General features: G+C 44.3%; 6 protein-coding genes and 2 pseudogenes across 6 annotated transcripts; all 8 read right to left on the bottom strand.

Annotated features, from left to right (window-relative positions):
* Nucleotides 1-448: 448 nt before the first annotated feature.
* LOC127781871 (uncharacterized) lies at nt 449-1,430 on the bottom strand (annotated as a pseudogene).
* A 1,596-nt stretch (nt 1,431-3,026) lies between these two features.
* Nucleotides 3,027-4,335, bottom strand: LOC127781870 (uncharacterized; annotated as a pseudogene).
* A 596-nt stretch (nt 4,336-4,931) lies between these two features.
* LOC127781869 (uncharacterized) lies at nt 4,932-5,725 on the bottom strand. Its single transcript, XM_052308935.1, has one exon. The coding sequence runs from the start codon at nt 5,723-5,725 to the stop codon at nt 4,994-4,996; it is 732 nt and encodes a 243-aa protein (XP_052164895.1). The 3' UTR covers nt 4,932-4,993.
* A 1,185-nt stretch (nt 5,726-6,910) lies between these two features.
* Nucleotides 6,911-7,768, bottom strand: LOC127781868 (uncharacterized). Its single transcript, XM_052308934.1, has one exon. The coding sequence runs from the start codon at nt 7,766-7,768 to the stop codon at nt 6,911-6,913; it is 858 nt and encodes a 285-aa protein (XP_052164894.1).
* Nucleotides 7,769-9,481: 1,713 nt separating this feature from the next.
* On the bottom strand, nt 9,482-10,435 carry LOC127782687 (uncharacterized). Its single transcript, XM_052309955.1, has one exon. It carries the CDS (start codon nt 10,433-10,435, stop codon nt 9,731-9,733), a length of 705 nt encoding a protein of 234 aa, XP_052165915.1. The 3' UTR covers nt 9,482-9,730.
* A 1,016-nt stretch (nt 10,436-11,451) lies between these two features.
* LOC127782685 (uncharacterized) lies at nt 11,452-12,165 on the bottom strand. The gene has a single exon (XM_052309953.1). The coding sequence runs from the start codon at nt 12,163-12,165 to the stop codon at nt 11,452-11,454; it is 714 nt and encodes a 237-aa protein (XP_052165913.1).
* Nucleotides 12,166-13,259: 1,094 nt separating this feature from the next.
* Nucleotides 13,260-14,170, bottom strand: LOC127782686 (uncharacterized). Its single transcript, XM_052309954.1, has one exon. The coding sequence runs from the start codon at nt 14,007-14,009 to the stop codon at nt 13,302-13,304; it is 708 nt and encodes a 235-aa protein (XP_052165914.1). The 5' UTR covers nt 14,010-14,170; the 3' UTR covers nt 13,260-13,301.
* A 3,361-nt stretch (nt 14,171-17,531) lies between these two features.
* LOC127783237 (protein ALTERED PHOSPHATE STARVATION RESPONSE 1-like) lies at nt 17,532-22,672 on the bottom strand. Its single transcript, XM_052310474.1, has 4 exons — nt 21,145-22,672; nt 20,898-21,043; nt 20,053-20,276; nt 17,532-19,345 (listed from the first exon to the last, which is right to left on the bottom strand). Exons 1-4 carry the CDS (start codon nt 22,412-22,414, stop codon nt 18,553-18,555), a joined length of 2,433 nt encoding a protein of 810 aa, XP_052166434.1. The 5' UTR covers nt 22,415-22,672; the 3' UTR covers nt 17,532-18,552.
* Nucleotides 22,673-24,043: the final 1,371 nt, after the last annotated feature.

Below are 24,043 nucleotides of genomic sequence, written 5' to 3'. Positions count from 1 at the left end.
TTGTGTGTTGTTCTAATTTTTAATGCACTGCCATCTTTCTTCCAAGGGAGATATCACATTGTCATGTCTCAACTATCGGCAGCAAGAACCAGCAGGTTAGTTCACTCTACTTGTGGATCTTGACATAATTGCATGCTCTCCAGGATTATTTTAATTTATTGCTACCACCGTGGTATTGCTGATACGTGCACTATCTATCTTTTTATGCTTTTGTTAATTCCAACTACTGTTATATTATGTGCAATTAATGCAGTTTGCACGCTCACCCTCGTGTATGGGAGCTGGCCTGTTGTAGCTGTGGCAGCAAGATCTACTGCATAAAGATCCTTTGCTTGCTAATGAGGCAACAAATGGTATCAGAGTGGCATGACCCACATGGCCATTTGATAGCCCTATGGCACATCACAGATCAATTTGCCAGCAAAAAAAATGAAAAGATTTTCGTTTATGTGGCACATATATTTTATAATTCATTTGCCATGTTGTGCGATTTATATTCATCACAAAGACATTAATAATATCGCTTGCATAATCACATGATGTACCTCAGAGATACGTGAGGACTCAGGGGATGGAAAGAATTAGATCAAAACTCTCTTTCATGTATGTTTTCTTTTCTGTACAGTAAGCCTATAACATATACAAATGGTAAGGATCAGCAAATCCTTTAAAAGACGGATGCCAATCACAAGGTCTTAAGAGTTTCAGATCTTGAGGAATATCTATAAGCTAAGAATGTTCAGGAGAGTAACCCTGCTCTGGACCAATCTCCTGAACAGAAGTCCTGCTCCAGCCTCAAGGTCCCCGATGCAGCACTCTAACACCTGCAACTGCTCATCATTGCAAATCATTGTGTTTTTCTTCTGGAATGCCCTGGAGATGAGGGACAATTTTGGCATCTCGATTTGCTTCGACAAGAGGTGCATTGTTGACTCGAATAGAGATGTAGTGTTCTCTCTAGCCTCGCTCAAGAGCTTGACTATCCTGCACTCCTCCTTGTCTGACACAACCTTCTTCAAAGTCTTCTTGGAATGCATCTTTGCCTTCTTCACCAAGCGGATGTACGACTGGATCTTGGCTTGAAGAACTGCGTCATCTCCTTTTCTGAGAGACACTTGCTGATCTTGGATGATGGCCTTCAACTCGGTGAAGACCTCATTCATAGCGTTGCAGAGATCCAGTAGCTCAAGGGAGCATTCCATCTCTCCATCCAACAACCTCCTCTGCCCAGATGAGCAAACTTGGTTGCTAGGCAGGCACATGATCTCCTCAATGGAGCTGTAGATGTCCTCAAGCCTCCTCAAACCATCAGAGATCATCTCAATGGTCAGGGAGGGTGAAGAGATGCATGCCTCTATGCTGTGAAGCTCCTCTTCAACTTTGGAGAGAGGCCTAGAAGGCAAACTAATTGATCTTTGGTGGAAAGCCATGTCTGTTTCAAAAACTCTGGCGCTTTGTGATGAATCCAAGAGATAAGAAGGAAAGGAAACTTATGGTTTGATATGTCTAGCTTTTTGCTGAGGCCTATTTATTCAGTTGATGTGCAATGCAGAGCATCATTTGGATGGTAGACAAACAGAATCCTGCCAGTTCACCTCCCCGATGCTGTCTATCAAGGTTTGAGATCTGGCAGCAGCATATGGAATCTCTCGTATGTTATAATAATTTGTTATGCACTGCTATCTATCTTCCAAGTGAGCTATCACATTGTCATGTCCCAACTATTGGCAACAAGAACCAGCAGGTTAGTTCACTCTACTTGTGGATGTTAGACATAATTGCATGCTCTCATGGGATAATTTTAGTAGAGTGCTACCAGAGTAGTATCTTTTATACATGCATAATCTATTTCTTAATACTCGTGTTAATTTCAACATGTGTTCTATTATGTGCAATCCATGCTGCTTGCCCGCTCAACTTTGTTTATGGTAGCTGGCCTATTTTAGCTATGGGGGCAAGATCCACTGGCATAGAAACTAGCATTGGCTATGTGACTATTTCGTAGTAAAGCATTTCAAAAGTGAATTGGAACTATCTGTGCTAACTGTTCATGTAACAGTCAATAATGATGAACATCAGTCTTCTGTGAAAATTATGTTTTTGTACCAAAGCTTGCATAGACAGTGTAATCAATCAAGAAGTTGACAAAATCTTGTTCTTTCTCAATAAGTATATGTCTTTCTCCAAGTCGAGGCACATACCTGGTGAGCCAATGAGTTATGAGTTTCATGGACATTGCATGGTTAAATTGTGGTTGCTGAGATAAACTTGAGATGTGTCTCAAGATAATCTGTGTCTTGCTGTGCACACTATAATTATACTGTTTTTCTGTGCTTAAAAGAAATTCTCTTTACTTCTGAACTTAATTAAAACGTGCTTTATTATCAAGATGTGTATCAGTGCTCCAAAACAGTAAAAATAATATATACACAAGAACACAATACTAGGTAAGCTATGTGATCATGCAGCAAATTTAGGATGTAACTTTTTTTTCCTTGAAAACACAGGTGTGTTGTGCTTCATTGCATTAAGAAGAAAGAAAACAAATATAAAAGGAGGGATCAACACTGATCCACCTCTAAGAACACACACCCACAAAATATTGTGCTGATTGCAAGCTTTTAGCTTTGTAGCTTGGGCCTGGCATGTTTCATGAATGTAGCGTGAGATGCACCAAAACTAAGATCATGTACTAATTATTGGCTTAGGCGGGTGTGAGGTAACATGGCCACATGAATATATAAACAACTAGGCAGTTGTGGACCAGCGCAAATTGTTTGCTTCCAAATATTCATGTCTAGAAGAAAAATGTGTGAGGCCATATGGCATATCAGTATATCAGCAATCATTTGGAGTATAAAAATAATAAAATAAAGGAAAACAATATTACTTGGCACATATATTTCATAGTTCATGTGTTGGGTTGTGCAAATTATATTCATCACAAAGGCAATAATACTGGCATCGTGTTGCATAATCACATCATATATCTCAGTAATATGTGAGGATTGAGCGCACGACAAGAATTAGATCAAAATTTCTGTTTCTTTCATGTATAACTTTTTTCTGTACACTATAAGTCTAACCATATACTAAGGATCAGCAAATCCTTTAAAAGGCGGATGCCAATCACAGGGTCTTAAGAGTGACAGATCTTGACGAGCATCTATGAGCTAAGAATGTTCAGGAGAGTAACCCTGCTCTGGACCAATCTCCTGAACAGAAGTCCTGCTCCAGCCTCAAGATCTGTGATGCAGCACTCTAACACCTGCAACTGCTCCTCATTGCAAATCACTGGGTTTTTCTTCTGGAATGCCCTGGAGATGAGGGACAATTTTGGCATCTCGATTTGCTTCAACAAGAGGTGCATTGTTGACTTGAATAGAGATGTGGTGTTCTCTCTAGCCTCGCTCAAGAGCTTGACTATCCTGCACTCCTCCTTGTCTAACACAACCTTCTTCAAAGTCTTCTTGGAATGCTTCTTTGCCTTCTTCACCAAGCGGATGTACGACTGGATCTTGGCTTGAAGAACTGCGTCATCTCCTTTTCTGAGAAACACTTGCAGATCTTGGATGATGGCCTTCAACTCGGTGAAGACCTCATTCATAGCGTTGCAGAGATCCAGTAGCTCAAGGGAGCATTCCATCTCTCCATCCAACAACCTCCTCTGCGCAGATGAGCAAACTTGGTTGCTAGGCAGGCACATGATCTCCTCAATGGAGCTGTAGATGTCCTGAAGCCTCCTCAAACCATCAGAGATCATCTCAATGGTCAGGGAGGGTGAAGAGATGCATGCCTCTATGCTGTGAAGCTCCTCTTCAACTTTGGAGAGAGGCCTAGAAGGCAAGCTAATTGATCTTTGGTGGAAAGCCATGTCTGTGGCTAAAACTTTGTCTCTCTGTTGAATCTGAGAGATGAGGAAGGGAAAGTTTTGGTTTGATGTGTCTAGCTATGTGCTGAGGTCTATTTATACAGAGGATTTGTAAGATATGGCATCATTTGGAGGGTAGACAAACAGAATCCTGCCAGTTCACCTCCCAGATGCTATCTGTCAGAGCAGGTACAATAGCAGGCTATAAGCCAGCTGCAAACATATTTTAAGAAAATAAATCAGGAGAGAGAAGAGCAGCGGGCTACAGATTTGTAGCCAGCTGTAGCACGGACTCCAAGACGCAGTATGTCTATGACAGGTGGGACTAGGTATTAATAGTGTAGTATGTAACTATTGTATGAATGAGCTATTAGATTGGCTATAGATGAATTGGAGCTAGTAGTTGGCTATACTATTGAACTTGCTCTCAAGGTTTGAGATCTGGCAGCAGCATGCAGAATCTTTTCCATCACTCATGTGCAGTTCAATATTTTTAGTGCACTACGTGTCCTCCCGATGAGCTATCACATTGTCATGTTCCAACAATTAGCAGCAAGAATCAGCAGGCTAGTTCACTTGACTGGTGGATCTTGACATATTTGTGTGCTCAATGTATTATTTTAATGGGGTGCTAATTGAGTTTTATTGCTGGCATGCGTGTTCTCTAGTTTTATTGCAGTTGTTAATTTCCATAGGTGTTTTTCTATGCACAATTCAGTCTGCTTACACGCTCAACCTCGTGTGTTGAAGCTGGCTTGTTTTTTCTGTGGTAGCAAGATCCACTACACAAGGATCCTTTGCTTGTTGCTGGTGCAACATATGGCATCTGAATAACGTGGCCATACAATAGTAAATAATTTCAAAGATCAGAGTGAACAGTCTTTGCTAACTACTTCTATAACAGGCAATAATGGCAAGCATCTTATAAGAAAATTAGGTGCTTCTGTCAAAGCATGGATGAAATGCAACAAGAAGTAGATAAAATACTGTGCTTTGTTTCTCAACTTAATATCTGTACAATTCCTCTAATGTATATACACATTGCTAAAATGTTGCAGTGACCAGCAGATCCTTTAAAATTTGGACACCAGTCACAGGGGATCAAAGTGGTATATGATCTATCTACAAGCTGAGAGTGTTGAGAAGAGAAACTCTGCTCTGGATCGATTTCCTGAACAGATTCTTGACTCCAGTGTCTAAATCAGCAATGTTCGACTCCAACACTTGCAATTGCTCCTCTTGGCAGAAAAGTGCTCTCTTCTTGAATGTCTTGGAGACAAGAGACCACTTGCTAGAACTTGGCATCGCAAGTTGCCTTGAGAGAAGATGGAATGAGGTTTCAAGCATTAAGATAGCTATCTCTCTTGCTTCAGCCAACAGCTTGACCACCCTGCAGCTTTCCAGATCAACTGAAGAAGACTTCTTGCTGATCTTCCTGAACTGTTTTTGTGCCTTCTTGATAAGGCAGATATAAGACTGGATCTTCACTTGCACAGCTGCATTATCTCCTCTCTTCATAATCAGCTGCATGTCTTGAATGCTTTGCTTAAGGTTGGAAAAGCTCTCCTGCATTGCATTGCAGAAATCGAGCAAGATGAGAGAGCGCTCAAGCTCTTGCTCCACTGCTTTCCTCTGCAGTGGCTGGCAAATTGCAACATGGCTGCTTGGCAGGCACATGATCTCATTGATGCAGCTGTAGATATTCCCGATCCTCTTCAAGCCATTACTCATTGTCTCAATGGTCGAAGACGATGAAGAAACAATTGCCTTCAGGTTCTGGAGCTGCCCTTTGATATCGATTTCGTTGGAGCGAGGGCTCGATGGCACACTTGCAGATCTCAGGTGGAATGCCATGTCTTCAGAGGAAGCCGTAATACTTTTTTTTTCCTGCTCTCTCTGAAGTTGGAAGAGGAGAAGGTATGCTACAATGGTGTCGACCCGGTTAGCTTTATCTCTATATATAACGGAAGAAGAAGAAGAAGAAGCAGAGGCAATGGCATCTCTACTCTGTAGACAGCATTGGAATCTCAATTACATTTAAGTAATGTGCTGCTGCAACGGATGCCACCCATCTCCTCGACAAGCTGATGAATTTTATGTTTGCTAATCAAGTGTGTGTAACAGTGCAAGTGGCATGTCTAGCTCATCTTGTGTCTATCATGTCCTGGCTATTGGCAGCAAACTCATTGCACGAGCATGTAGTTTAAATTTAGATCCAGATCCAGATCATGGGATTGATGAGCTTGCCACGAAAGAGAACAAGAGCTGTTCCTTTGCTCGGCCAAGCAACAGTTGACTTCACCTCCATGATGTGTTCTTATCTGGTACGTTCTTCGTGCAGCATCACATCGCTGGCCTGCCTTCTGCACTCACAGCATTCAGCATCTGCTGCAATCTCAAGATGATTCCACGTGCTGTCCAAATTTCTGATGCATTAGGCCTAACTGAGTCACATTGTCATGTTCCAGTTATTGGCAGCAGGAATCAGCATGGCAGCTTATTCTATTACTGAGCCTTGTCATACGTGTATGCTCCAGCACCCATTTAATGGAGATTGCTAATCAACTAGTATTGGTGCCATGTGTGCTATTGCATCTGATTGCTGAGCAATTTATCAACAACTATTTAGTTATATGGGGAGCAAAGGATCTTGTGCCTGTTCCTGTCTCATGTGAATACTGGTGACATGACCATCCCATGGCTTTACGAAGGCAAGGTGGGAACTGTGTACTTATTACTAATTGCATATATTATGACAGCCAAAAATGGTATGTGTCTTCTGACTAATTTATTATTTTTTTGCTTGAACATGCTTCAGGTGAAGCGCTCCAAATGTCCGGTGATTGTTTGAGAGCAGTATGCGTCAAGTGAAGGGGGAAATTAGAGGCAAAAGAGTGAAATATTCATTGAATGAACTCCTGTACATTTCCTCATGTATGATGTAGGTGAACATACAAAATTGTTTTGGTGATCAACAAATCCTCTAATAGGCGGACGCCAATCACAGGTGTCAGAGTTGGGAATGTTCCATCATTCTATCTACATGCTGAGAGCGTTTAGAAGAGAAACTCTGCTCTGGATCGATTTTCTGAACAGATTCTCGATTCCGCTCTCAAGATCAACAATATCCAACTCCAACGCCTGCAATTGCTCCTCCTCGCAGATAATTCTTCTCTTTTGGAATGTCTTGGAGACGAGAGACCACTTGCTATAACTCGGCATCACAGTTTGCTTCGAGAGGAGATGTGATGAGATTTCAAGCATTGAGAAGGCTGTCTCTCTTGCTTCAGCCAACAGCTTGACCACCCTGCAGCTCTCCTGATCAGGTGACAGAGTCTTCTTGCTAATCTTCTTGTACTGTTTCTGCGCCTTCTTGGCAAGGCGGATGCATGATGGAATATTGGCTTGAACAGCTGCGTCTTCTCCTCTCTTGATAACCAACATCATGTCTTGGATGCTTGCCTTGAGCTCAGAAAAGTTCTGTTGCATAGCCTTGCAGAGGTCAAGCAAGACGAGAGAGCACTCGAGCTCTTGCTCCACTGCTTTCCTGTTCTGTGACTGGCAAAGGAGAACTTGGCTGCTAGGCATGCACATGATCTCGTCGATGCTATCATAGATGCTCTTAAGCCTCTTCAAGCCATCGTTCATCGTCCTGATGGTTGAAGAAGGTGAGGAGATTGTTGCCTTTAGGCTCTGCAGCTGTTCTTCGACATTGGTTTCGCTGGACCGTGGGCTGGATGGCGCACTCGCAGATCTGAGATGGAATGCCATTATATTTTTCTCTTGTTTTCTTTTCTCTGGAGATGGATAGGAAGAGAAAGGAAACTGTGCTGCAATGGTGTCGACCTGGGCATGGTTTGCCTGTATATATAACGAAAGGAGCTCAAGCAATGGCATTTCTGATTGTGTGGACAGCCATGGAATTGTTGTGCTGCTGCAACAGAAGCCACCCAACTCCTCGACAAGCTGATGTTTTTTTTCATGTAAGAGGCATCTCTAGCTCAGCTAATGATTGTACATCATGTCCCGATTATTGGCGGCAAACTCAGCTGCACGAGCGGGTTGCTTAGTGTTGAATTCAAGTTCAAGATGGTGAGACCAATGAAGCATGCAATGAAATGGGAGAATCAATCATGCGGTTTCTGCACTAGCATGTTACTCCTGCCTGCCGTGCTAAACTGCAAAATGTTCTTATCAGTTGTGAGTTGTCATGCTGCAAAATAAGGACACATTGTGACATTGTCAACCATCTCTAACAAGTTGATGCTTCATGTCTTAGGTTGTGTTGGCAAAGTGGCAAACTCATCTGCACGAGGGCGTGGTTGGTTCTTGCTTGTGTGAGAGGACTCGTTGTTCTTATAAATGACAGCCTTGGTCCATTGACATTTCAGCCATTATATATCACTCTGTTGTCTTCACAGCATTGCTGTCATGTTTCAGTTGTGTGGTACAGCACATTTCTCTGTTCAAGTGTTCATTATGGATATGATCCACATTTAGTGCATTTTTTCAGTGTATTAGGTGCCGTTCGTGTAGATGAGTTTATGTTTTTTCAACATCAGTTTCCGGCATCAGTCTTTGTTATAGTATGTTTCAGCTGTCTGCGGTTAGTATTTGATGTTCATATGCCTTTTATTTTGATATTATGCATGTCTGATCCTTTTTCAAGTACAATGTTGGTGCCTCTTAAGAGCTTAATTACCACATATACATTTTCCAGTTATTGGCGAGAATGAAACCAGTAGGGCACTGGTACTAAGCCAAACAGGTGCATGCATCTTTAGGTGATTCTAAATCCAAAATCTTTTTAAGGTTTTAAACCAAACATATCAAAATATATTAATGCCAAAATTGGTCAAATTTCGTCATTACCAAGTTTTGATAAAATTGAAAGTGTCAACAAAGTGAAAGGACCCGAGATGCGCATTCTCTGATTCTCCTCCATCTTCCTCATCAGCTTGGGCCGAAATTGACATGTGACGCCCATAGTAAAGCCCACACGGCCCATAACCCACCACGCGTCTCTTCAAATTTCCGCCCCTAAATAAAAATAAAACGAAATAAAAGACCAAAAAAAAAAAAAAAACTCACAAGAGGCGCATCGGCGGCGGCGCCGCCACAGGGCCACCGGCCGCCGTCGCCGGCGATCTGCAGGGTCAAGCACTCAAGCCCCCGCAGCCCGCTTCCCGCCGGAGGTCAGTTCGGAACCCTACTTTTTTATTAGCGTTGCAGTGGGTTACCGCCGTCCTTCCACTGTTGCGTTATCGCATTAGCGATTGGGTTAGGGAATGATTACAGACTAATTGGTGCTAATCACAAGGTCAGACCTCGTGGGGTTGGATCTGGCATGCTGCGTGTATGCAGGGCAGGCCAGCATGATCCACCATTGAAGGATCGTGCGCTGATTATGGGATTAAACAAATGCGAGGTCACATGGCCACTTTGAAATCAAACATTTAGGTTCAGAAATGGACAGCATTAAGCAGTTGAAAGTTGATTCCATCTACTTATAACTTATTCTAGTCGAATCTCTCTCTTTTTTCTCTATCTTCCTGAGAAGAGAAATCGTGTTTCACTTGCAACAATAATTCACATCTTCTGTTTTTTTCATGTTTTTTTTTTTGTTACCCATAGTTTTATGGACATCAGCACATCACAAAATCACATCATCAGATACCACTGAAATCAGAAATCAGAAGCATGTATAAATGATTGGAGATGAGACACTGGCTAGATCAAAACTGCTGTTTTCAATTGCTCTTTTTGTTCTATACATTTACAGATGTACAAAGATTGGCAGATCCTTTAAAAGGCGGAGGCCAATCACAGGGTGTTAGAGTGTCTTCACTTTAGGAGAATCTATGAGCTAAGAGTGTTTAGGAGCGCTACTCTGCTCTGGATCATTCTCCTGAACAGAAGTTCGGCTCCATTCTCAAGATCTCCAATGATGCACTCTAATGCCTGCAATTGCTCCTCCTCACAAACAACTGATCTCTTCTTTTGGAATGCCTTAGAGACAAGAGACATCTTGGGAACCACTAGTTGCTGTGATAGGTGGCACGATGTCGACTCGAGTAGAGAGACGGTGAGCACTCTAGCCTTGATCAATAGCTTGATCAGCTTGCAGTCCTCCTTGTCAGAAGTAGTCTTCTTGCTCATCTTCTTGCATTGCTTCTGCGCCTTCTTGGCCAAGCGGGTGAAAGATTGGATCTTGACCTGAATGCTTGCACTGTCTCCTCTTCTGAGAGCCGCGTGCAGATCTTGGATGATGGTCTTCAACTCGGTGAAGTTCTCTTGCATGGCACTGCAGAGATCGATCAGCTCGAGGGAGCACTCCATTTCCCCATCCAACATTTTCCTTTGCTGTGCAGAGAAAACTTGGTTGCTGGGCAAGTGGATCATCTCCTCGATCTGATTGTAGACATCTCCAAGCCTCCTCAGACCATCAATGGTCGTGGAGGGTGAAGAGATGCTTGCCTCTAGGCTTTGCAGCTCATCCTCGATTTCAGCTTCATTGGATTGCCTCTTGGATGGCAAACTGACTGATCTTAGGTGGCAAGCCATCTTTGTATTGGAGTATTCGAGAGTTGGGAGATGTGGAAGAAAGATGAAACTTGGGTTTGATGTCTCTACTCCTCAGGCGATGCCTATTTATACACTGGAAGCAACTGAGACAGCATCAATTTTTTAAGAAATGGGAGAGAGAGAGCATCTTTTGAAAGGTAGACAGAAAGAATCATGCCATTTGATTTCCCAGATGCTGTCTGTTGAAGTTGCATGCTAATGCTGCAGAAGTGCTGCATTATCAAGGCTTTTCACGTGAAGTACACATATTTAGTTCACTAGACTTCACAAACTGGTCTTAACACTCTGTCATGTTGCAATTATAGGTAGCAAGAATCTGCATTTGTTCCAACCGTCACGATGGGTCTTGAGGGAAATGCAAGGAAAACCATTAACAGGTTCTTAATTGAGTATTATTAGTGCATGTGTATTAGTTCAATTCTTGTTGCTCTTTGACATTAGTAGGTGTTTCCATCAGTAAATATAAATGATAATGCTAATTACCGGGTTGTAGCTCGTGTGTTGGAGCTGGCATGTTTCAGCTGAGTAGAGCAAGATCCATTTCAGAAGGATCTTCCGCTAGAGGAACATGTGAGTTAACATAACCTTTGTTCCCATAAAAAAAAACCATTAACGTGAAGCCCGCAAGGCTGTAATAACAAGTTGATAACCTTATGGAGACATGTCACTTTTGTTTTAACATCAAAAAATTATAAGAGGCACAAAATTTTACTTGGCTGGAATGGCCCGGATCTTAGGTTGTTCTTTTGCCCTGTAAATGGATGGTATGTTTGAGGCACAATACCTATATTTTAGTTATGAGAAACGTCAATCAGTCATGATGTGAATAATACCAAAGACTCATAGCATGAAATTGACAAAATTGCTTCTCTTTCTTTTTAATTTAGTGAACTTTGTATACATATCCACAAGACTATACATGTTGCAAAATTGTTGTGATCGACTGATCCTTTAAAAAGTGGAGGCCTATCACAGGGTATTGGAGCTCAGGTTGCCTATGAGCTAAGAGTATTCAGAAGAGAAACTCTGCCCTGGATCAATCTCCTGAACAGAAGTTCTGCTCCACTCTCAAGGTCTTTGATAGTGAGCTCCAATTCCTGCAATTGCTCCTCTTCGCACATGACTTTGCTCTTCTGGAATGTGGCGGAGACAAGAGACCACTTAGGCGTCTCAATTTTCTTCGACAGGAAACAGGATGTAGACTCAAGCAATGAGACGGTGATTTCTCTTGCTTCTGCTAGTAGCTTTACCACCCTACAGTCCATCTTGTCAGAAGCAGTCTTTTTGCTGACCTTCTTGAATTGCTTCCGCGCCTTCTTGGCTAGCCGGATGTATGCCTTGACTTGAGCAGACGCATCTTCTCCCCTTTTGATGGCCAACATCATCTCTTGTACACTCATCCTCAACTCCATGAAGCTTTCTTGCATGGCATTGCAGAGGTCAAGCAAGACGAGTGACCGTCCAAGCTCTTCCTCCACCAACTTCCTTTGCAGCTTCTGGCAAAGGCTAACTTGGTTACTAGGTGTGCAAATCAGCTCCTCAATGGAGTTGTAGATATCTCCAAGCTTCCTCAAACCATCGCACATCGTGTCGATGGTTGCTGATGGTGAAGAGACGACTGTGTTTAGGGTCTGGAGCTGCTGCTCAATTGTGGTATCATTTGAGCAAGGGCTGGAAGGCACGCTTGCAGACCTTTGATGGCAAGCCATGTTGGGATTGAAGCTTTGGTGCTATTTTCTTCTGTGGGAATGGGAAGAGAAGAGCAAGGAAGAGAGAAGATGCACTTTGCTGGTACTCAAACACTTTGGCTCCTCTCTTATTTATAACTGAAGAAGCAGAACCAAAAACGTGATTGGGTTTGAACAGAGCAATCGACAGAAAGAATCTCATCTACTAACCTCCCTGCATTGTGCGTTGTCATAATAAGTGATCTGTTCTGAAACATAGCCATTCAAGCCTAGACATGTTGTTATTCATCTGATTTTTAATTAGTGCAACAAATGCTAATGAGTGAGCTTATGAGCCTGTCATGTCTCAACTATTGATGACAGTATACTTGCACGAGGGTTTAGTTTGATTTCAGATCCAGATACATCATCAGGAAGGAAGGAGGAAAAGCAGCCTTTTGGTGCTGGTGAGAAAATAATTATTTTGGTTTTCTTCTGATACTCCTACATTAGGACGAGTTGAACATTCATCTCTCGTGCAGCAGCAGCAGCAGCATCGCTGGCATGTTCCAGCTATCCACAGAAAGGATGACCATGTAAGTGCACGCATTCTTGACTCAACAACCAGTATAATTTATCTTGTAATATCAAAGTTTCGGTTGGATAGATATGACACGATCATGTCAAATCATATTTATTAGGGAAGGTAGCAGTGAGCAGCTAAGCATACAGCAGAAATGTGACTTGATTAGTTAGCTTAAATTTTGACAAGAACTTTCTAGGATGCAACACTTGCACACGAATGCAATCATCATCTGGCAAAATTTTTTGAGATATTTTAAGAGTTTGCAGGCGTGCAAGGAAGTGTTGAGAAATCAAACAATCGTTGTCACAGTAGTCAAGTCAGTTTGCGTAGCTTCCAATTGTACACCTGGATAGAGATAATGTGCCACTTGTTCATAAGTTTATAGGGTAAACACAGGCTCCAAGATGGTAGAGAAGGAACAAATCACATGTTAACAAAACTGTGTAATTTCTTTTTGCAAGGAAGCAATGCATGCCTTCTCAATTATGTATCTTGCTATACATTTAGACTTACGTACATATTATTCAAAATTTGTGGTGATTGACAGGTCCTATAAAAGTTGGATGCCAATCGCATTGTGCCAATGGAGCATCTATGAGCTAAGAGTGTTCAGAAGGGAAGCCCTGGTTTGGATCAATCTCCTGAACAGATTCTCAACTCCGCTCTCTAGGCCAACGATGCCCAACTCTAATGCCTGCAATTGCACCTCCTCGCATGAAACTTTGGCCTTCTGGAACGATTTGGAGATAAGAGACCACTTGCTTGGATTGCAGGTGGAGATTTGCTTCGACAGGAGCTCTAGGGCAGATTTCAGGACCGAGGCAGTGATCCCTCTCGCTGTTGTCAACAGACTGACTAGCCTTCCATCCTCATCAGAGGTAGACTTGTTGCTGGCCTTCTTCAGGTGATGCTTAGCCTTCCTCACCAGGCGGATGTATGACTGAGCCTTCACTTGAACAACTGCATGGTCTCCCCTGTTGAGAACCATCTGCAGCTCTTGGATGGTCATCTTCAGGTCAGCGAACATCTCTTGCATGGCGCTGCAAAGATCCAGCACCTCCAGAGACCGCTCCATCTCTTCCTCCAGCTTCTTGCCATGTGCTTGGTTGCTATGCAAGCTTATGATCTCGTTGATGCAGTTGTAGACGCCACCAAGCCTCCTCAGAGCGTCAGACACCATTTCGATGGTGGCGGATGGCGATGAGATGCCTGAGCATATGTTGCGCAGCTCTTCTTCGATCTTGATGTAGTTGGGGTGAGGCATAGACGGCAGGCTTGTCGATCTTTGATGGCCAGCCATGTTTGGAATGAAATTTGGTGCTATGCCTCAGACTCTTGAGTGTTGGGAGCAGATGATGAACTGGTGGTGCTAATGCTCCAACTCTCCCTACTTATAATCAGGAGGTTGAGAAGATGGTATGAGGCAAATTATGCAGAGACAGCAGGAATCTCCACTGCTCTGCTCTCCCATCTGCTCTTTGATTGCATGGCCAATGCAGCTGCAGACAAGGTGATGCCCTTCAGATGTTGTCTAATTCCAGGTACACTGCTAACTAACCTTTGCTGTGTTGTCATGTCTCATGCATTGCAAGCAGAGTAAGCTGCACGCTCAAGAGATTGTACTGTTGGGTTCTTATGGATGACAAAAGCACAAAAAGAACGAAACAACAGAGGTACGTGGAAGTTTCATCGGTGTTGATTGTTGAAACTTGTTTCAGATATCGTAAGCAGGATCCACCATTTGTATTCACCTGCCAAGTTGTAAGGATCTGAGCATATCTGATCAAATGAACATCTGAAGCAACACATCATCACTTGTTTGGCAACATTGGAGGTTCACTACTCGTTGATCCTGTTGCTCTGTCTGTAGGATTTTTTTTTCTTTTATGTCCAATGCTTTGTCTACAACTCTAAGTAGGACTTCATCATGCCAGCGGGCTCATCGGAGATTCCTCATACTGCAAATGATCTCAAATAGTCTGAAAATTTGTGACATCAAAAAGACAGCCGGAAGATGCAATCCTCTAATTTGCTCCAGCTTCAGGGAACAGTGTGAATAACTCTACTTTGGCTAAGTGAAAAGAACTATGTGAAGCTGAGCTGATAGCGTGGCTTTGCCCCTTCCCGCTGTTTAGGAGTTGCTTTTAGCTGCCGTAGTAGTTCCTAAGCTTCAGTTTTTGGCTTTGCTTTTTCTCCCTTCCCTTGTAACAAAAATTCTTTTTTCTTCTAATATATTGACGTATAATCCTTTTGCGCGTTCGCGAAAAAACTGAGCTGATAATATATTACTCTGACACTAGTCTACTTAAGGAGGTAACCTATCCTATGCAAATAAGTTTCGGGTGCATCCTCAAAAATTCTTGAAAAAATTATACATGTATTTCCAATAGTATTGTAATTGTGTGTGAAGTCTCTTTAAAAAATTCATTATTTATAGAGAGAGACCAAATTCTAACTTACTTATATTCTTAAAACTATTAGTTTTATAAAAAAAAACGGATGAAATAAAAATAACTTTGAAGCGGAGACTTTACATGTATGTGTAGTACTATTGGAAGCACATGTACAGTTTTTTCTAGAATTTTAAGTGGAATTTGTTAGATGGTGTGCACGTTGTGCATCCAAAACTTAGCCTGTATTTGAGGGAGAGAGGATTGGGAGGATTGGGAAGATACGCAAAACGAGATGAGTCATTAGCGCATGATTAATTGAGTATTAATTATTTTAAACTTCAAAAATGGATTAATATGATTTTTTAAAACAACTTTTTTATGGAAATTTTTTGCAAAAACCGCACCGTTTAGTAGTTTGAAAAGCGTACACGCGGAAAACGAGTGACAATCTCCCCTATCTCCAATGAACGAACGCAGCCTTAGTTAATGACTGATTGTTAGTCCAGTTTATGTGAAAGGTGTTTCACAACAAATAATTTCGTACATGTACGAATGTAAAAGACTAAAGGAGTAGTAGTTATGAAACAAAGCTAAATTGTGTTCATCAGCATATGTGACATGAGAATTCTGATCTTTTCTTCTTCCTTTCGATGGGTATGATGGCATCGGAGAGCACAGTAGTCCGAGAGAATGGCTCAAAATTTTCTACTGCTATTTTTTATTGTTCACCATATACTCATATCCAGGTGTCAAAATTATAGCTGACAGCTATCTACTGTACATGCAGCTCTAGCATTTTTTGAGCTCTGATCTGTTCATACACACTCTGACAGTGAGCTGCACATGTTGAGCAAGAAGACTCTGCAATGCACGAGTCGCCTGAAGAGTAGCTCCAGCCCATCCTCCAGCCTCTGGATCGTGTCTCCCAGCGTTCTCAGCTGCTTCTGCACCCGCGCCGCCGTCTCGCCGCCGTCGTGGAGATCTTTGGACGGCGACGAGCTGCAGTACAGGTGAGCCAACGCCGGCGGCGAGGCGGCCGCGATCTCCTCGGCGTCCTCGCACGCCACGCGCGTCCTGTTCCTGAACGCGCGCGCCACGCACGTCGACCACCTGCTCGGCCCGGTGGCGCCGCCCGCCGCCGCCGCCGCCACGACGCGGTCGAGCACGTCCACGGCGAGCCGCCGCGCCTCCTGCAGCGACTGCGCGTCGTCGCCGTCGCGGGTTGGCCGCTCGCGCCTCCTGCTGTTCGTGAGGCGGCGCTGCTGCTTCTTGACGTCGGCGCGCGCCTTCCTGGCGAGGCGCGCGTAGGCGCTCGCCGCGCTCTGGGCGCCGGCGGCGTCGCCTCGGCGGACGGCCACCTCGAGGTCAAGCGCGCAGGCGCGCATCGCCCGCAGGCTGTCCCTCGCTGCGGCGCACGCGTCGAGCAGCGCCACCGACGCCTCCAGCTCCTCCTCCACCTGCTCGGCGCAGGCGAACCGCACGAGCGGCCCGACGTGCTCGTACACCCGCGCCACGCCCTCCAGCGCGCCGGCCATCGCCGCCGCCGCCGAGGAAGACGACGACGACGACGCCACGTTCTGCCTCAGCCTGCACAGCTGCTGCTCCTCCATAGCTGCAGATCACCACACTAGCTTCCCTCAATTCTTGGGAATTAATGGCGATCGATCGAGGAAGACGAATGCATGCACCATGGACAGATGCGATATATATCCTGAGCCGCCGGAAGAATCTCATCGCTGGCATGTCGGTACGGCCTGCCTCGCCGGCAAGGCCTGGCTGGCATGCCTCCCGTGGGCGCGGCACCCACACCGCACGAGCGCGCGACGGCGACGACGGCGACGCACCACGTACGTACTAGGAAGCGTCGAGCAGTTGCAACCACGAGTGGTTGGAGCTTGACGACGAGCTCGGCTAGGGACGCGTGGCGCGTCTCCACGGAAGCGTGCGAAGCCGACGAGTGGGTTCGCGCGCGAATTTGAATGAATGATTGCACGGCCGTACCAGCGAAGGAGGGGAGGAGGAGATCTTTGGGGATCCTGCAATCGGATTAAACAAACGAATTAAAGTTGATTAATTTGTGCTCTGACGTGCATGACATCGTCAGATACGTTCATACGCTGGCCTGATACAGCATTATCTGTTTCTGTATAAGTATAATCATGATTAAGGTTTTTCTCTGCTGTGTTTCGTCTGATTGATGCTGTCTCTCTCACCTAATACATGTAGTACGTGTCACTTTCTCACCAGGTTTGTGAAACTGGTTTGTCTTGTCTCCACTGATGCAACAGATGACAACATGCTGACATCCTGGCTTTTGTTTTCTCAATTCATCATGGAATTGTTATTACTTTTTTTTAATCTTTTTTAATTTTTAATTTTAAAAATATTTTTTCCGAAACTTATTTTCAAATCTGAACATTTTAGCCACGCCACCCTACCTGTAGTGGATGTGTCTGTATCGTTTTGCCACACTAATAGGTTTAGATTTAGAAATAGGTTTTGCGAGATTTTATTTTTAAAATTAAGAAGGTTCAAAAAAAATTTAGAAAATAACTTCAACATCATGTTTCATATGTACTGATCTGGTTGTCACTTTCAAGAACAGCTTGGCAACCAGATTCAAGAACAGTTCATACTGAGACAGGTTAAGAGATGAAAGAAAAAGGCTCAACTCAAGTTACACTCGCTGTACAAAGTTACAGTGTCACAGGTACAAATGAATCATATCATGTGTATACAGATAAACACAGAGAGAGACTTTTTTTCGACAGCCAATCAAATTAGGAGATTGAAGAGTTGCAGTATCAGGGCCACGTCTGCCTAAAATGCTGTCATGCTGAGGCTCCCAATTCCCAAATGCTTCGGTGGGAATTATCGAGTAGAGACTCCAAACAGAGCATCAAACATGTCTCATTATCGATGTAGAGGCAGGAGTGATATCCATTATCTAAAAAAATTATCTCATTATCGAGTATCAGCTAAGATTCATCCACAGTACCAACCTCCTTAAACACTGCCTTGATTCTTGATAGAGAATTTCTACAAGCAATTATAGGGCCTCTAAGAAGAAATATCTTGATCTCTGTTTCTTTGTCAGAATCTTCCATTGCTCTCTGTCTCTTTCTTTTATAGATAATGTCCATTGTTTTGTATCTCTGATAGTCTGATGCTTTGTGCCCCTCTGTCAATAACATTGTGGTGAATTGGTGATTAACTTCTTTACAGGACAGTAGTTTTCTCCAGTATGATTATGACCACAAAAGAAGATCATTCAACCCTGAGAATGCAGGCCAACACAGATCTCACATCAGTTGCTGCAGGCCTAAGGATGACCCTGAAACTTGGCAGAGGGCCCAAACCAAGCAAAAGCAAGGCACATCGGTTGTGAGACTGGAATTGAGAATCTGTGGTGGCTCTGCACACTGTTGCTGTTCATCCAAACCTCCAAGGTCAGTTACTTGCTATGTACTTACCAGCTAAGTCTGAAATGAAGCTAGGAACTCTGCCATTGTTTTGGCCGAGTCGAGTCTTCTCTTCTTCAGAGCGAAGATGGAGATCACTGTATGCATTCGCACAAGCGGCAGTGAAGCTCTCCATTGCTTCAAAGACCTTATTCATACAAGATTGCAAACCAACTTCAGCAGTTGGACCACTGTCGTGAACCACCTGCGCAGATAACGACACGCCACTCTGATTGGAAACAAGCACAAGCTTCTTGCTTTGCGCATCGAGAGCCTTGCGCATTGAGAGTTCATCCCTCTCCATCACTCTAAGGTCCCTGTCCATATCTTTGTTAGCCATCATACCTTGCCTCCATTCTAACCTGTGCTTCTCCCAGAGGTGCAGGACACTTGAGGCAAAAGCCTGCATTTTGTCTACTACTTCCTTCTCCGATATTCTTCCCGTGCTGATTGCCCAATTATTACAGATGATGAAAATGGGGGGCGCTCCTAAGCGTCCTGGAGAAAAGGGGGGAGTCCCGTCATCGGTAACTTCGGGCACATAGTCAATTCCCCTCTTGAGCCACTCATTTAAAGTGCCAACAAAGCTCTTTTGAGCATTGACCCATGTAGCAAAACTAGAAATCAACTCCAGTAACTGAAGCTCTAGCCGCTTGATTAAGTCCATATGAGCTTCACTGAACCTTGCAGAATCTAGCTTAGAGTCCAAGTTTCTAGCTTGGGATATGGCGTGGCGTTGGATCTGATGGCATTTTGACATGGCATGCCACATTTGCATTAACCTGAAAATCCATTGTGTATGTCCAAGTTAGCATGCAAATAACAAAGTAATCCAAGGTGACAACTTAAAGTTGAATAACAACACCCGTTAAGATTTAAGAAGCATTTCGAATTTGTACTGACAGCATGTAGAAAGTCATAATAATCGAAACTAATAATCACATGGCAGTGCCAGTACACCATAAAGTGAGGAGAAAATGTAACAATGCATTCTGTTAATGCTCACCAGCAGGGTTTATGTTACCGCCGGTAACCACGCGGTTACCGGGCTTACTGCGGGGGTATGGTAATAAATACCGCGGTAACCTCCTTAAATTCAAATAAATTTTAAAAATAATTTGAATTTTTGATAAATTTTGCACGGTTTTTCACGGTTACCACGGTAACCGCGCGGTAACCGTGCTTACCGCCGGGGCGCGGTAACCCCGGCCCCGGTGGTATGGGAAACCCTGCTCACCAGTAATCACTAAATGCCTGAAATGCCAAATATTTCACATACTAACAGTTATGTCTAAATGTGTAGTTAAGAATGCTAAATTCTTGCCTTCTTGCGAACCAAATTCTAAATTTGTCCATACTGCCTACCCTGATCTACTCCATTCAATGAAAAAGTCATAAAAATGTATGTGTATGTGCATTGTGTATGCAAAATATGCATTAGTAGTAGTAGTAGTGTGGAATTTCATGTAAAGAGATGCATATCGCATACCCTTGAATCAGTTCACATGTTTGCGGCCATAGTTCGTCATCTCTCAGATTATTGATGTTTTTTGAGATAGTATTGACAATCTGAATGGCAATGCTTATCTTTGTTGATAGCTTCCTGATATGAGTTTCAGTTGCCTCAAGCTTGTGTGCTTCGGCACCCCTTCCATACAAAACTTTCAGCTCCTCACGCTTTTGGTTATACAGCACCCTCATCTTCTCCTCAGTCTGTGATAAACAAAGTTGCTTGAGTATAACCCAACACAGAACATAATAAAAGAAGAAATCAAGTCTTCTTTAACAAGCCTATAAAAGTAAAATAATAATGGGATGACATGCCAAAGCAAGGGAAAGGAATGGTAAAGACAAAGCACAAGAAACATAAAGCCCTCTACAGAGTAAAACTGTAAGGCATAATCATTTCTTGGGAATACTGATATGCAGAGTTGGATCCCACATGTCATTATGACAACGAATGCATATAAGGGATGCGGCAAACAATTTCAGTGGCATTAAAACTATCAGATTGCACTTATTTGTAGTGCAAACTCCTAATCATCTATAATTAACTACACGACAAGTTTCCGAAAAGGAGAAATGTGCATATTTGACAAGAAATAGTTATATCCAAGTTCATTATGTAAATACAGTTTGTTACTCAAAATATTCGAACTGAATATACTTTGACAATATTAGGCAGCTAAAAACAAGTTAATAACAGCAAACAGTCAGCTTTGCTTTCCTGAACTGAATGTTCAAAACAGACATCTAAAGGGGAGAAAGAAGTACACCCATGAAGGATTAAAATCATTCAGCTAGAAATTCAAAATTGTAGAGCGCGATCAGAACCTTGACTTCCTCAAGAAGCTTTTTCTCCCACATGTACAGCTTCTGCAATGTTGAAGAAAGGTTACCACATTCCATAGCCTTGTCCTCCTCAAATTGCAGGAACTCCTCCCCCACCGAAGATAGCCCACAAATCATCATCGAGGATACTGCAACAGCAATTTGGTTATGAAAATTTCCACTTGTCTCATTGAATGGCACAAAAGATTGGAAGTTTAGACAGGAAAGCAAGGAATGCATCATAATAAACCTTTTAATCCTGAACTCTTCTGGTAGTAAGGCATCTTCCCAACCTCAAGCACCTTGGATACATCGAATGCGGACTTTGCGGCATGCTCGAATTGTGATCTGATCTCCTCCACCACCTCGACATCGTCATTGTAAACCTTCCCGGGGATCGCGGGAGGCCCCGCGGCATCCGAATGCCGCAGCTGTTCTTCAATCACACTCTTCTGAACTACATGGAGATCACTGATCATGCTGCTGCTGGTACTACTGCTGGCCTCCGAGGACTTGGACTTCCTGTGCTGCTCCTCACTGACATCCTTCGCCGGCAATGGCATGCCATTGGCATCCTGGTGGTTGTCAACCTTGTCGACCTCGTCGTGCTCCACCTCGGGGATGCCATTGTCATCTTCCTCCCGCGCGCCATTGGAGCTCCGGCTTGGCGTGTAGGCCGGTGGAGCAGGAGATGGCTGGTCCTGGTGGTAGTAGCTCTCGAATGACTCGAACGGGTTGAAGAAGTCCCAGGCGGACACCCGCGGCGGCGATGGCGGCGGCGCGGCGCTGCCGTAGTAGGAGCCGGGAAGCGGTGGCCCGGCGGCGCCGTCCCCCGGGTAGTAGTGAACAGTCGCATTGGCCGTTTGGGGGCGGTGCTCGTAGGACACAACGGACGACGGCGGCGGCGGCTGGCTCCGGGCGTAGCTGATGCTGAAGAAGCTCTGGCCGTAGCCGCCCATGTCGACGCCGTATTCATACTGCCCGGCGCCGGGGCCGTAGCCGTACGGCGGAGCGTAGGTGTATGGCGTGGCGGCGTGCGGCGCCGGAGCCGCGGCGGGGCGTGGGGGAGGCGGCTCAGCGTCGTCGTCGTCGTCGGACGGGAAATGGATGTGGATACCACTACCATCAGAACCGCCCTCGTCGTCGTCGTCGTCGGAGGGGAAATGTATGTGGCCGCCGCCGTCGTCGTCAACCTGTTTGATGACCACCGCGTCGACGGGGAGGGGAACCACGGCGGCGGGGAGCGAGTGGTCCCCCTTCCTCAGGTCGGGGAGGCGCAGCGGCGCGGCGTCGTCGACGTCGGACGACGACGGCGGCGGCAGCGCCTGGACGCCGCGGAGGAAGTCGTGCAGCGCGGCGGCGGCGTCCCGCAGCGAGGCGGCGTAGGCGCGGTGGGCGTCGGCGAGCGCGTAGCGGTGGCGGATGGCGTCGGCCAGCAGCGCGGCGCGGTCCCGGCACAGCGCCACCGCCGCGCCGCCCCCGCCCCCGCCCCCGTCAGTCTTGGACTGGCCGCACCCCATGGTCGGCGCGCGGCGGGCGCAGCAGCAGCGGTAGAAAGTTTTAACGGCGCGGCGGCGACACTGGACGCATGCAGTGCAGTGCAGATGAGAGATCTGAAGCAAGGGAGCAGCACGTACAGTGGCGATGGGCGATGGGCGATGGCGACGCGAGAATCTTCGCGCTTTTCGGCTTCGTCCTCGAGTCGAGCGGGCCGGCGCACGGTGAAAACGTCACGGACTGGACAGCGCGGGTTGGCGGTTGCCGGCGGCGAGCGGAGATGAGCAAAAGCGGGGGGGACAGCCGTACGTGGGCGGCGGTGAAAAAGGCTGCGTTAGGCCCTCTTGAGTTCACGTACAAAAATTTTACGCGTAACATATTAAATGTTTAAATACTTGCATAAAGTATTAAATATAGAAAAAAAATCTAATTACACGATTAATTTGCAAGACGAATCTTTTAAACTTAATTGCTCAATAATTTAACAATGTGCTAATTAGGCTTAATAAATTCATCTCGTGATTTTTTTCCGCGAACATGCAAAAGTATTGCACATCAATATATTAGAAGAAATTCATCTCACAGTTTACTATCGGATTCTATAATTAGTTTTTTATGCCTGAACACCCATATGATAACTTATATAATATGCCACGTGATATGCTAAAACTTTATACCCTGCATTAAAACACCCCCCTTATTCGGCTTTGCTTTGCTCCGGTGGTGGGGACGACGTCACGTCACGACGCGACGCGACGCGGCCTCTGCGACTCCACCTCATGTTGTGTGCATGCTTCGTCACGCGGGCGGCGCACGGGAGGCAGGCCATGCATATGCATGCATGCATGGTCTGGCTCGCTCGACCCCCACTGGACTTGAAAAGGGTAGGACATGGGGTTGCACATGTGACGTGTGTGGGGTACGTGACGACCACAATCGCACCAGAAAGAAACAAAGCTTGTAGTAGCTGGCTGGGCTAAGCTTGGCACTATGCCGGTGGCAGGTGTTTTTGTTCTTGCTGGTATCCATTATTGCTTCCACCCATAACTATAGTTTTTTTAAAAAAATATCCCATAACTATAGTTTGGCTTTCTATTGTTCGTTCAACCTTTTTCTTTCATCATCTTCTTCTTGCTATACTACTCGTTGTAGTCAAGATTACATTCGTCATTGAATTGATGGAGCTACCAACTTTCTCGCCGTTTCACTAGCAGCAACGGCACTCTCAGCAGATGAGGAATGGCGTTATAAATGGCTCTCACCAACCAACTTTTAATATTAGATAAGAGTAGATTTTGTTATTTACATGTTATTCAAATAATTATGAAAAAAATATAAGAAAGAATTAAGAAGATACATAAATATATGTGATATATAACATTTCACAAATATATAAGTTAAAATAATTTAACTTATACAAGTTTCAACGAAAAGAAAAATTAAACTATATACTTAGTTAACGTAAATTTACATTTTATTTAAACGTGTATAAATTAAATTTGATCAGGTATATTTGAGGAATGATCTATCGTATATTAATATATCTTATTGATTTTTTATAGACATTTGAATAGTATGTAAATAAAGAGGGATGTCCTCTCAAGGGTTTAGAATTGTTTCCATCTTAAGTGAATATGATTATATATTACCTC

Source organism: Oryza glaberrima, chromosome 8, assembly GCF_000147395.1.
Source record: "Oryza glaberrima chromosome 8, OglaRS2, whole genome shotgun sequence".
Taxonomy (NCBI): Eukaryota; Viridiplantae; Streptophyta; class Magnoliopsida; order Poales; family Poaceae; genus Oryza; species Oryza glaberrima.
This window is presented reverse-complemented; position numbering and strand designations above follow the sequence as displayed.